Below are 12,805 nucleotides of genomic sequence, written 5' to 3' on the forward strand. Positions count from 1 at the left end.
GATAACTGAGGGGAGGTTGCCAAGCAAGTAAAATGGATGTGGACCACTTAAAGTTCAGGCCCAAATCTCTCTCTCTCTGCTTAGAGATGTCAAGGCTTTCAATACTATACAGTTTAATTTGGTATTCAAATATGTTGCTGCATCTACTATAACTGTGTGAAACTATTTCTTTCTAAATAATTAACTTTTTTGCTTACTACAAAATATGTGTTTTCTATATCCAATTTTTATTTTTCCTTTCTCTCAGCTGGCAGAAACTAAGATGCGTGTGCTAAGGTAGCAGAGGGGGCAGCAGTTTGCAGCTTTTTCTTTAGCATTATATATTCACATTTTTGCTTGTAGAACATGAAGCCATTTGTGCTTTTAAATTGCATAAATATGCCAAATAGTGCAATTTTATCAGGTAACTGAGTTTTAAATGATGCATTTCATGTTGTTAAAGCATTGAAATAAGGCTTGATAAAGTATTACATCTTATTCAAACCCCCCCCCCCCCACACACACACACACTTTTCAGTTCTTTTCTAGGGGAAAAAATTGAATTCCCCCCCTCCAATCGAAAAAAAAATTGACATTTTGCATCACTATATCTGGTTGCTTAACATTCTGCAAATGCAACAGGCAGCATGAGTTTAATAATTCTCTACAGCTAGATATTTTGCTTTGTAAAGAAAAAAGGTGTCAGAATTAGGGTGGGTGTGTTTGGCTCATGGGGCAGTCAATCTGGTGCGACAGTTCCCTAAATAAGCCCTGTTAAAATGGCCAGGAAATTCCCAGTGGATTGTCTGCCCCAGAAAACAAAATGTCATGGACCAGCCCTTATTGTGCCCCTGAACAGACCGATAGAATGCACATGCTTCTGGAAGCATCCAAACTGTGCAGTGCGGATTGCTAGACCGTATGCCTACCGGAGCTGGGCTAATGCATCCATTAAAATTCTCTTGATTTCTTTGCTCAGTTCCTGAGAGGCAGCGAGGGGCATTATTTTGTGCAGGGAACATGGGCTGTGTTGAGTGAGTTGCACGCTGCTGTCAAGCTAGGGAGCCATTAAAATGCCTTAACTAGGCCATCTGTCTCATTTTAAAAGCCACTTGTTGCTGGTTAAATAACAGAGTTGCTATTCCATGGTGGTATGGGGGGGTTTCACTCTGATGCTCTTCAGAAGCAGCTTCAGCATACACCAGGAAGTGTTAGAGCAGCTCCACACACCTTTGATTTCATGGATCTGATGTGTTGTTTAAGTGTGCCCGAATGCTTTGGGGCCATGCTGGTCCCCAAAAGCAGAATGCCTTAGGACCATGCTGGTCCCTATAACCTCAGCGTTCTGTACCAGTCCATATAGCTTTTGGGGGACCACTTGAGCATTCGCAAAGCGTGGGCTCCTGTTGATACTGAATGACTGCCAAATCACCTGCTTCTGAAAGAGATGCCTGTTGTATCACTGCATGAGTTGTATCCCTGCTCCTCTAATGATGCAAGCAAGAATCAGAGGGACAGGCTGCTGAGCAGATGGGAAGTATTTATATGCTCTAAAGCTATTTTTTGGGGGGTGTAAGTGATGTGCCTCCAATTTTAATTAAGGAAAAAGAGAAATGTGCCTCAGTTAATCAGATATTTGGAAAACATTGTTCTGCACAGTGCCAGAGATTTAGATTCAGCAGTAGCAGAGATGGGTTTGCCTTCAGCTGATTGATGCTTGCTCATTGCTTGATGACTGGAATCTGATTATGTAGACGTTCCATTGAAGAGCATTGTGTTTGAGATGACATCAGAGGATAGGGAAGGCTCGACCTTGTGGTGTTACATCTTTGATGGCTCAATCACACGTGCAGGTTGTCAAGTGGTGTGTATATGACACTGAATTAGCCCTTGGGTTCCATGGCAATAACATTTTAAATAGCAGGGAAGAAGCCTTACAGGATTGACTTTGGCTTGTCCTTAGCAATGCCCTGGGCCTGGTGATGTGCTGTAGCAGGTTTCTCTTGTTTTTTGGAACATCTCAGAAATTAAACCCTTCTCTAGGCCTTTGTGAATTCTCTGTGGAGGAGAGATTCTCTCTGGTTTAAGGGAGGACTGGCTGTGGCTGCATTTGGGAATTTGAACTATGCAGCTGACTCCCCATCCAACACCCTGCTCCTCTTTGTAGCAGAGCAGCATTCCTGTCTTGTCGAGAGGCTTGCCCCATTCTTAGTGTGACCTTGCTGTGTGACCTTTTGCAGATAGGGCCTGTGTAGACCCCAGAAGAACTGCTGTGCTCTCCTCTTTCACAGGCTTTTTGCCAAGAGCTTAAAGGCTTCATGAGGCTGTCTTGGGTGAAAGTTGCACAATCCTTACAGTCCTAGCTGTGCTAGGGTGGTGCATTTGCTCTGGCACGTCTTGGAATCGCAACTCATGCTGATTTGGCTCACGTTTCAGAGATTTTTCCCGGCTGCGGTGAGCCTGCAGCGTTCACTTGTGTTGAAGTGTTCATTGGGCTAGCCGACTGGCTTGCTTATGCAAAGGCCCTCTCTCAAATCTGCATTAGAGCAACTTAACAAATAAAATCAAGATATAAATCAGAAGTCTTATCACATCATTGGCGTGGCATAGAGCAGTAACATTGCCCTTGCTGCTCTTCGTGGTGATAACTCGAAGCTCCTGATCGTAATCTCATTCCCTTATGGCGTTTAGCAGTTGCTTGTTTAATACATTGGGCTTGGGCATGGGAAATCTGGGTTCATAGACTGTTTCAAGGCGAAAGTAAACAGGTTAGGGGAAAGCCTCATTTGTTATGCACGTAAGAAAGCTGAGGGTTGTCCAATGTTTGCATGAAAAGGAATGTGTGGATGAGGGCCGGTGAGTCTTCTCTGGCGTGTGCTCCCTCATTCCATTGCTTCAGCCTATGAATGGGGAAGACACATTAATATTTATTAAGGCCATTTATATGGTGCCTTATCCTTTTGGCTGAAAGCATTTTGTATTAAATACAAATGCTGTTAAAAAAAAAAAACACCAATGTACCTTAAAATATATCTTTTAAAACCATATACACAAGCGCCCCAAACCCCCAAAATCTAGGAAATGGCTTCACTAATGCAGGCTCTCCTGAAAGCAAGCAAAGATTGTCCACCCTGCACCTTATATGGCAGCCCATTCCAAAGAAGTGGGGCCACTGCAGAAAAAGCCCTGTGTATGAGCTGTTGCTGTTTTCCCAGGAATAAGCACATATGGCGGTTCTTGTCATGTCACATTTAGCCCTTGGTCACAAAACTCTCTTGGTAGCCTTGAGAAAGCCTCAGGCTCCTGCCTCGCTGAGTTTTTGTGAAGCTTAAAAGGAGGTATGTCGTAACTCTGAGCCCTTGGGGAAGTTGGGAAAGAAGTTGAAACGAAATGCCCAATTTTGAATAATTTTATTAAGTTTTTCAGGGTACAGAAAGGGAAAAAGTGGGAAAGGAAAGCAAAAATAAATATATAAAATACAGAGGAAAGGGTATACATCATTTCTTGCCCACCTCTAGCGCAGCCGCCACCCTCAACATATTCTTAGTTGAAGCCCAAATTTAAAAGACCATCGTCCATTGCTTTACTAATACCTCTACTTCTATTTAATTGTATACTGTTTCTTATTTATTACTATTAAGAATTATAATTAAGCCTTTAAGCTTCTAGTTCTTTTTCTACTACTATGTAACTCTGAGCCCTTGGGGTAGGTGGGAAAGAAGTTGAAACAAAATGCCCAAAGGCCATTTAGTACAGGTGATGCTGATAATTAAAATGCTATTTGAGTGCACAGTGTTATCCCTTTACTACCAGTGTTTTTCACCTTTTGTCATGGAAATGTTTTTTTTACATGCTTGGCAGCAGGTATAACTCATGAACACATGAAGCTGCCTTCTACTGAATCTGACCCTTGGTCCATCAAAGGGGGTTACCGCACTTTGTATTCCCAGCAATGTATTAAGAGTTTGAAAATGTTGTAAAAACATCGCTTTAAAAGGGTTTTTGGATACCACGGCTTATAAATGGTTGGAAGACGTCTTCACAGCTAAAGGGGCCAAACAAAGTGCGAACAGTATTTTTTATAACGTTTTCAAACTCTTAATACATTGGTGGGAATACCTAGAAAGTGCAAACAGTATTTTTTATAACATTTTCAAACTCTTAATACATCGCTGGGAATACAAGTGCGGTAACAGCCAAAGTCAGTATTGTCTACTTAGACCGGCAGTAGCTCTCCAGGGTCTCAGGCAGAGAAAGGTCTTTTGCATCACCTCCTTGCCTAGTCCCTTTAACTGGAGATGCTGGGGATTGAACCTGGAACCTTCTGCTTGCCAAGCAGATGCTCTGCTACTGAGCCACAGCCCCTCCCCTTAAACTCCAGATGATATCCACTGTGGAGATTAATTTCAGTGGGGTATCCGTGCGAGGCGGCCGCCAAAATAGCAGACTCTTGTGGCCCTGTAGAATCTAATGAATGAATCGCAGCAGAATCTTCCGTGAGCCCGAGCGTGCTTTGTCAGATGCATGAAGTGTTACATTCAGTTCTCACAGAGATTTAAACCCAAAGTTACAAACCGAAGAAGGGGAGACGGGGGCATTATCCCAAAAGAACGAGTCTGCAAGCCCAGTTTTCTAGGACAAAGTGTGTGACATTGCAATGCAGGGCACTGATGATGCAAAGTTCCCATGAAGAGTAAACAGTTCGCTTGAAGTAGGTGGGGGCCACTCCCAGCTGTTGATGACTTAGTAGATTAATTTGAGTAGCGTACACAAACTTGTAAGGAGAAATAATTATTTTTTGCAGTGAGCCACTTACTCTAAGTTCCTATTGAGTCCACCCCGGATAGTAGCAGATCTGCATATTAAGTCCAACTCAGCAGTTTCTCGCTGAGCTTTCCTTTTAAACCTCTTCTGCTGAAATGTTGTCAACTTCTTTGTTCAGGGAGGTTGAAGCGCTTCCTCCCACTGACTTCTGGCTGTTTACTTTTTTAATGTCTAATTTGTATCCATTTGTGCTCTTGCATAGAGACTGTCCTGTCCAGTTTGGTCTATTATGATTCCATAGATTTTGGCCACTGTTATAGCAACCAAAAGAAGAGCCGGTGTCGTGTAGTAGCTTATGAGACGTTGGGAGTTCTGTGTACAGAACTTGCAGGTCACGTGTGTTTCCAGAACAGGGAAAACAGTGCTTTTCCTGGGCTATGCTTTGTAAAATAGCCTGGGGAGAAGGCTCAAAGGGGGGTAACCCTTGCGCTATGGTCCCAATTTGGATCGGACCCGCTCAGTAAGGGCATTTTTAAAACCACTGGGAACTCCATGCCCCCAAATCCCAGTTAATGGTGTAGTGAAGGCTCTGAGTGTTGGACTTGCGCTGGGTGTCCCAGGGTTTAAATCTGTGCATGCAAAGTCGCTGGGTGACTTACAGCAAGTCATTCTCAGCCTAGCCTACCCTACAGGGTTGTTGTAAGGAGAAAAAAGTGGAATCAGCCCATTGTATTCATGCTACGTTGCGTTCCCTGAAGAAAGGGGACAGTACAAACCAGAGGAATGAATGCATGAGATGGACAGATCAAGGCTACAAGGCAAAATCCATCTAGAAGTTCTGTGCAATCTCCATTGAAATGAACAGGAACTGCACAAGAGAGTGTTCAAGAAGTGCTGCAGATACTTATCTTATTAGAGTCTGCTTTTCTCCCCAGAGTGGCTTATCATTCTCCTTCCCTCCATTTTATCCTCACAACAACCACCCTGAGATGGTAGACTAGGGTGAGAGAGAGAGAGTGACTGACCCAAGGTAACTCACAAAGTTTCAGGGAAAGAGCGGAGATTCGAACTTGGGTCTCCCAGACCCTCCTCTGACACTCCAACCACTACATAACGTTCAAAACTCACAAATATACTGTGGGCTGAACTTGCACAGACAAGCGTCTGCTCCATCAGATGCAGGAAGCCTTTTTGCCCATAAAGCTGTTCCAGACGCTTCTGATATTTGCAGCATCATTCGTGCCAGATGGAAGAACTATTTTCCCTGAGTTCTTTCCAGCTGTGCTGGAAACGTCCTTCGAGCTGCTTTCCTGCCTGAGAGAGGGGGGGGGGGATACTATTTGGATCTTCCATATTTGGCATTAAAATGTTTCTGGCCAAGTTATACCCCTAGCAGTGTAACGTCTGCTTTTTCTTTCGGCCCAGTGGTGTAAGCGTAGTCTTTCTGTGAGAAATAACTTTTCCGCAGCTGCTGAAGCGCCAAGGGGCTTTCTCAGTTCTACTGAGGTGCTGTCAGGCTCACCCTTTTGATTTCTTTATTTGTGCGTGTGTTCAGATGCTAGCGATTCTTGTTCCACGCCCTGGGCCTCTCCCGTAATAAATAAAAAAAGACAACGTTCACCTCGGATGAGTTGACAGGAGCCTCAGCGATGATTGCACCCAAATAGACATGTTTAGCAGAAACCTGTCACGCCCTCCTATAATCTCATAGTCGATCTTCTTTCTTTCCCTCACCCACAGTCTTTACAAACGAATCCTGAGAAAAGGCCAAGATTTGCAGCAAGCCCTGACAGTTCCTAGATCTGGCGGGACCAAAGGAAAGTGAAACTTTTGTAGGGAACAGCACCTGTCTGGTTGAGTCCCGGGGCGCAAGTTAATTAATTAGTTGAAGTATTTATATCCCATCTTTTGATTTTTATGAAGAAGATCCCAAAGACTAAATTGACCGTGGTGCAGATTTCCTAGTCCAGACACATGAAGTATTGTTCTTTGCTAGTCTGTTCTAGGAACAGCTGTTTTCAGATGTTTCCTGGGTGGGTGTTGTAGCTGTATGGTTTTTCCCACGCTCCCTGCTGGGTTATATTTCTTTCTCTAGAATCCTGCATGAAAGACCCCCCCTCCGAAGTTTGTCATTGGAATACATTATGCAGACTCTGCAAAATGCGTGTCAATTCCCCCTTCAACTTGTAGCTTTGTTCTTGTGGAGGGATGCAGCTGAGCTATTCTGCATCTCTAGTTTCAGGTTGTGAAGGCCAGATTACAGGTTGTGTTTGGAGTCCCATGATGAAATCTCCCAATTTTTCCTTTCTTTCTTGTTTTACCCTGAAAACATGCCAGTCTAGTACATCTTTATCCCACCCTTCCTCCGAGGAGCTGAAAATGTCATCCATTCTCACTTTTCTTTTTTCTTTTCGCAAGAGCCCTGTGAGGCAGGTTAAGTTGAGACCATATAGTTGTCCCAAGACCACTTAGCAAACTTCGTGGCAGAATGGGGATTTTAATCCATGTCTCCCAGAATCCAGTCTGACACTCTAAACACTACACCGTGTTTGCAGCTGCATGATGGATTCAGGTCAGGGCTGAGATGTTACGCATTTATTTTTAAGTCTTTCCTCCTCCCTAGGGTTGGTTTTCCTGATCAGCCACCCCGTTTGTAGTTCTTGTAGAGAAAAGAAGAGAGAATATCTGTCTTGTTTCCTTATTGGACCTAAAAGCACATGGCAGTGGTACATTTTTGATTGGGAAAAGAGTGAGAGGGGGTTCATTTTCCTCTTCTCTGGCGCTGCAAACTTGATCCATGTCAGGGTCCCCCATGGCTGCATTTCGCAGCTAAATTGTGCACTGTGATTTGATTGCATACCCTCAGTATCATGTGTGGTTTGACCTTGAATGATATAAATAGTTAATTAGAAGGAACTTTAATTGCAGATTCTTTAGGTTCACCATGAGTAATATATGGGAATTGACTGCGATATCCAAACTTTAATGAATTCGTCAGATTTCATTACTTATTCATAAATTTCTCTTTGTCATCAGCAGAAGACTGAGTACTTACTGTGGATAGTTAAATAAGGCACTTAGTGCACAGTTGCTTGAAAAGGGCAAAACCCAGCCTCATTTAAAACTGCTGCGTCTCTGCACAATTTTCGTTTATTCAGGGGGAGAATCCTATGAATGGATTTTTATTATTTATTTGTTTACTTTTTTCTAGTTCACTTTCCCACTAAGACCCTTCTCTCTCTTACAAATGATTTTTGAAGTTCTTGTTTACCTTATTCATAGCCCACCTTTCTCACTGAGTCTCAATGCAGATTACACAGTGTAAATCGATGCAATCAATAGGATGTTTCCTCTAATAAGCAATGTAATAGGACTAGGAATTGCAGACAGAACTGTCTTCAGAACAAAACATAACTATTAAACATGACAAGCGGGGGCTGCTACAGAAAATGTTAGCATTTGGGCAGTTGTTGATCTTGCCTGTCTACAGGGTGGCACTGCAGAAGATTCTACTCAGGTGAGTGAAGTTGTTGTGGTAGGACATAGGTGGAGAGGCGGTTTTGCCAATATGAGGGTCCAAGGCCTTGAAGAGCTTTGTACGTGATAGCTGTTACTTTGAATTGAGCTTAAACATATGTCTCAGGTCTAACAATCAGGTTTAAGCTCACTACTTTGCAGAGTTATTTATATAGAGGGTGTTCACTTAACTCAGTTCTTCTGTCTCTCTTATTTTTCAGCATCTCAGGAAGGTGACGCAGCCTCGGTAGCCAAAGTTTTGGAGAAGACCCTGCGGCAGAAAGACTCAGCTTCAGCAGAGGATGATTTGCAGGCGGACGCTGCAGTCCCACAAGCTGACAAGCTGCTGGCATTAGAACCCGACGTTGGCACGGGTTCATCCATGACTCCCTGCGCGCCCACAACGAAGCTGTCTGCAGAACAGCCTGCAGCCGTTGCAGAGGAAAGGGCTCCTCTGGAGAAGTCAGCTCTAGACTGTGCTTCAGCCAGCTCTGTGCCGTCAGTTTCCCAAGAGGAACAACGGGGGACACCCCCAGAAGACACAGAGGTCCCAGCTGAAGGGCCTGCGGGAGCCAAGCTGAGTGGGGAAGCGCTCATTGTGAACAAGAGCAAGCTCCCAAGAGCAAAACCTCTTGCCCTCCAGAAGAAAATGGGAGGGGAGAACGCCGAAAGCGAAACAGCCACAGAGGGCATCCCTGTCCCCAAAGCTTCCTACCGCTTTGACCCAGAGACATACAACGAAAACGTTAACCCGTTCGTGATGGGAGGCTCCAAGCTCCAAAACTCTCCCCCTGCATCTCAGCAAGGCTTTGTCCTTCCAAAGGGTGATGTAAAGGAGTCCAATTTGGGGGCAGTCAGTGAGTTGGAGGGCCAGGCTGTGAGACTAGAATTTGATTTTGCGGAAGGAGAAGAGAGCACAGAGACCAAGAAAGCCCCGCCAAGGAAAACCGGCCGAAAGCCAGCCAGCAAATTATCTCCTAAAAGGCAAAGAGGCAGTGCCACCCGACCTGTGGCAGGCGCTGAGCAGGTGGCAAAAGCACCTGCTGCCGATGCACTTGAGGTACCGCTTCCTAAGGTCACCCACCAGGTGGACAGCAGCCAATGGGATGACCCTAACTTCAATCCCTTTGCAGGCAGCTCAGCTTTACAGAGCTCCCCTACATTGCAAAAGGGTTCATATAATTTCGAGACAGCGGACCCTTTCAAGCCCTCGGCTGGTGCCGGAGCTGACTCCTGCCCCACTGCAGAGAACAGCCTCAATGAGATTTTGGAGTCCCAGGTGCTGGAGATCCAGGGAGGTGAACTGAAGAAAGGCTCCGCTTCACCAAAGGCCAAATCACGGTTGATAACGTGAGTGTTGATGGCCTGGGATGTCTGGCTCTGTCAGAAGGGGTGGTCGCCCTCTGGCTTGCAAAGATGGAAGCTGGGCTGTACCTTGTTCATACCAAGCAAAGCAGAATTGTGCAGATATTTGTATGTATTGAATCACTTACTCTTACATGGAGCCAGTGTGGTGTAGTGGTTAAGAGCGATGGTTTGGAGCAGTGGAGTCCTATCTGGAGAACCGGGTTTGATTCCCCGCTCCTCCACATGAGCGGCGGAGGCTAATCTGGTGAACTGGATTTGTTTCCCCACTACTACACACGAAGCCAGCTGGGTGACCTTGGGCAAGTCACAGCTCTGTTAGAGCTCTCTCAGCCTCACCTACCTCACAGGGTGTCTGTTGTGGGGAGGGGAAGGGAAATGTGATTGTAAGCCTGTTTGAGTCTCCCTTAAGTGGTAGAGAAAGTCGGTATAGAAAAACCAACTCTTCTTCGTCATCTGTTCGTCATGGACAAGAGGCATGGAGCTATTCAGGGCTCTGAAGCTCTGCCCCTTGACCCAGCAATTCCCAGAATGCGGACCAGGGCATATGAGAGAGTTGTCAGCTAAATATTTAAATCCTCCTCCTCTCTGCATGAATCACTGTTCTGACTGCTCCTATTCTCAGTCAGCCTCTGCTTGGGAGTAGGGGGGGGGAATGGATAGATGACCCTGCAGTGTCTCTGTACTGAGTGAAGCGATGAATCACTCATACCAGAGATGCCGCAGACTTAACCCACCCCAGAAGAGGCTGCTTGTTGCATCTCTTTATGAGTTACTGAATTTGGTTTGCCACCTTGGGTACAGGAGGCACATCTAGAATGATGCAGACATGCAAGGTAAGTTCCTCAGTGGACAGCTGTTTCTTACCTTTTAAACTTGTAAATGAGCAGTGTGTGCTTCAGACTTTAGTTCTGCAAAATAAAAGTGGGCCTCAGCTGATTGAGGTGTGGAAAATCCTCTTCCAAACCTGTCTTCTCACTTATAAGGGCTAGAAACTTGCATTGTTAAAATGAGATTCTTGGGATGCTGAATTCTGCACGTGGATGGAATCAGAGACTATGTAGAGCCCCAGGTGTAAGGATCAGCTTTATACTGAGCCAGACTAATCGAGTCTGTCATAGCATGAGCATTTCCCTGACCTGCATCCCCAGACAATTTAAATGGACATGCTGGGTACTTTTTACATACATACTAAAGCCCTTCCCAGTGGAAACGGTTTTTCTAAGGCAGATTGTAAACCCACCTAGTCCATTCCACTAGGCTGAGCAACAAACCAGATTCTGGGCTGAGGCTGTTCTAGCCTTCCAGGCCTTAGGATTCTTTAACTAGAGATGCCAAGCACTGATCGCAAGGCTCTACCGTGTAAGTGCTGTACCACCAAGCTGTGTCCGTTCTCCATTTTTGTTTCTCGGGTGCAGGGAGGCATTCAGAAGTGAGTGTTCCTATCACTTAGAACTCTTCAGTTACCAAGTGTTGCCATTACAAAATTCCCAGAGACTCTCAAGCTGCTAAAATTCCCCTGCATGATTAAATAGGTGGGATTGTGTAATAATAAGTAGCAGTGCATACAGAGACTCTTATCTTCCTGGACTGTACGTGGGTAGACTGTATGATTGCATGCTGCTCCAGATGCTAACACCCTCTGCCCACAGAAAACTAGCAAGTCAGTGAAAGGGCCCTAGCTTTGTCTTCTTCTTGATACGCCAGCTTTCTTTGTATAAGGTCTCCTTTTCCCGCAGAGGAGTGCCTGATTCTTCTGTCCACAGTAGTACAGCGTAGGAACAGTTTTGTTATATTTTGTTTCATTTGTTTAGAGACCCGCGTGATCGGAAAGGGATCAAAGTGGCTCTGGATGTTGAAAGAGATGCAGGGTTTGGGATTCCAGGACTGGAGAGGGGCAAGTTTTGATTTCAAATAAGCATCTGATGGCCGTGTTTTTGGGCACCCATTGTGCATCAGTGAAATCAGGTGACCCCCAAGTGAGAAGAAAATTCTGTTCACTTTCTCAACACTATGCATAATAATACTGTCCTGCTTTGCAGGACTAGTGTGAAGTTTATTGAGGTTATGTATATGAAACAGTTGAACATTTGAAACGTGCTATATAACTGATTATTATTCTTATTATTAATAATTCATCAGTATAATAAGGTGCCATTTGAAAGCTTCCTATCTTGCAGTTACTATATGAATTCAGTTTTTATTCATTCCGACAGAGCAGGGAAAGGGGGCTTTGATTGGTAAAAGCCTGAAGGGGCACTTGTAGTTCCTCTCCCAACTCAGATGTTGCCTTCTTAAGGAGGAAACTGTTCTTCCTTTCCTGTACAACAGGATGCAGCTGAGGAACGGCAGAAGTTAACTTTCATCAGAATAGCTTGAGCTGGTCCCGGCCGGATTGCAAAAGAGGCAGAAATCCACTGACCTTGGATGCAGAAGACCCGATACAGTCTTGTGGAAAGCCAGCAAAGCAGAAATGATGCTTGTACAGGGGAGCCGTTTCTCCCGAGGCGTCTTTAGACCTTTGCTCTTTAATTATTAAATTTTAATTATTAAGCGCTCCAAGCATAGTCGCAAGACCAGCGAGAGCCGAGGTTAGAATTGCAAAGCAGGGTTTGGAAGTGCTTAGAGCAAGCAATTCCAATGACCTCAGCTCATTTAGGTAGGACTCACATCTCCCCCTCTGTGTCTCTAAGGGCCAAAATGCACAAAATTGTGTCACAATGGGTGTGACACAAGTCGGGACACGGGTGCCCAACCCAACCTGTCACATTTAGAATTGGTATAACTCACCTTGAAAGTGCTTCATTGCTCTGTATAGTTCCAAACACTGCGAGTGGGGAAGAGGAGCTTCATGCTCCCTTCCCATGCTGTTTTTGCCGGCAGAAACTTCCATGGGGGCTATGCAACAGCTCCCCATGGCCATTTCCTCTGACTACAATAGCATGGGAGGGAAACCTTCTGAAGCCCCTTCCCCCCATCACAGCGTCAGGAGCTGCGCAGAGCAACACAATGTATTTGAGGAGAATTATACCAATTCTATGCATGACAAGGTGTCAGATTAGGCACCCGTGTCCTGATTTGTGTCATATATTTCATGTATTTTGTCCTGTAAGGTATCAGGTTTTCAAAGTTCGACAAATACTAGCAAAACTGTGAGAGTCAGAGCTTCCTCAGTATGAAA

The 12,805-nt window shown here is 44.9% G+C and overlaps 1 protein-coding gene across 1 annotated transcript in view; it reads left to right on the plus strand.

Annotated features, from left to right (window-relative positions):
* Nucleotides 1-12,805, plus strand: part of TACC1 (transforming acidic coiled-coil containing protein 1) — a 59,228-nt gene that overhangs the window by 15,880 nt on the left and 30,543 nt on the right. Inside the window, exon 3 of the mRNA XM_056860253.1 lies at nucleotides 8,481-9,609. Within this exon, the coding sequence (XP_056716231.1) occupies nucleotides 8,481-9,609 (1,129 nt within the window). The remainder of the gene's footprint in view (nucleotides 1-8,480; nucleotides 9,610-12,805) is intronic.

Source organism: Euleptes europaea, chromosome 14 (assembly GCF_029931775.1).
Source record: "Euleptes europaea isolate rEulEur1 chromosome 14, rEulEur1.hap1, whole genome shotgun sequence".
NCBI lineage: Eukaryota > Metazoa > Chordata > Lepidosauria > Squamata > Sphaerodactylidae > Euleptes > Euleptes europaea.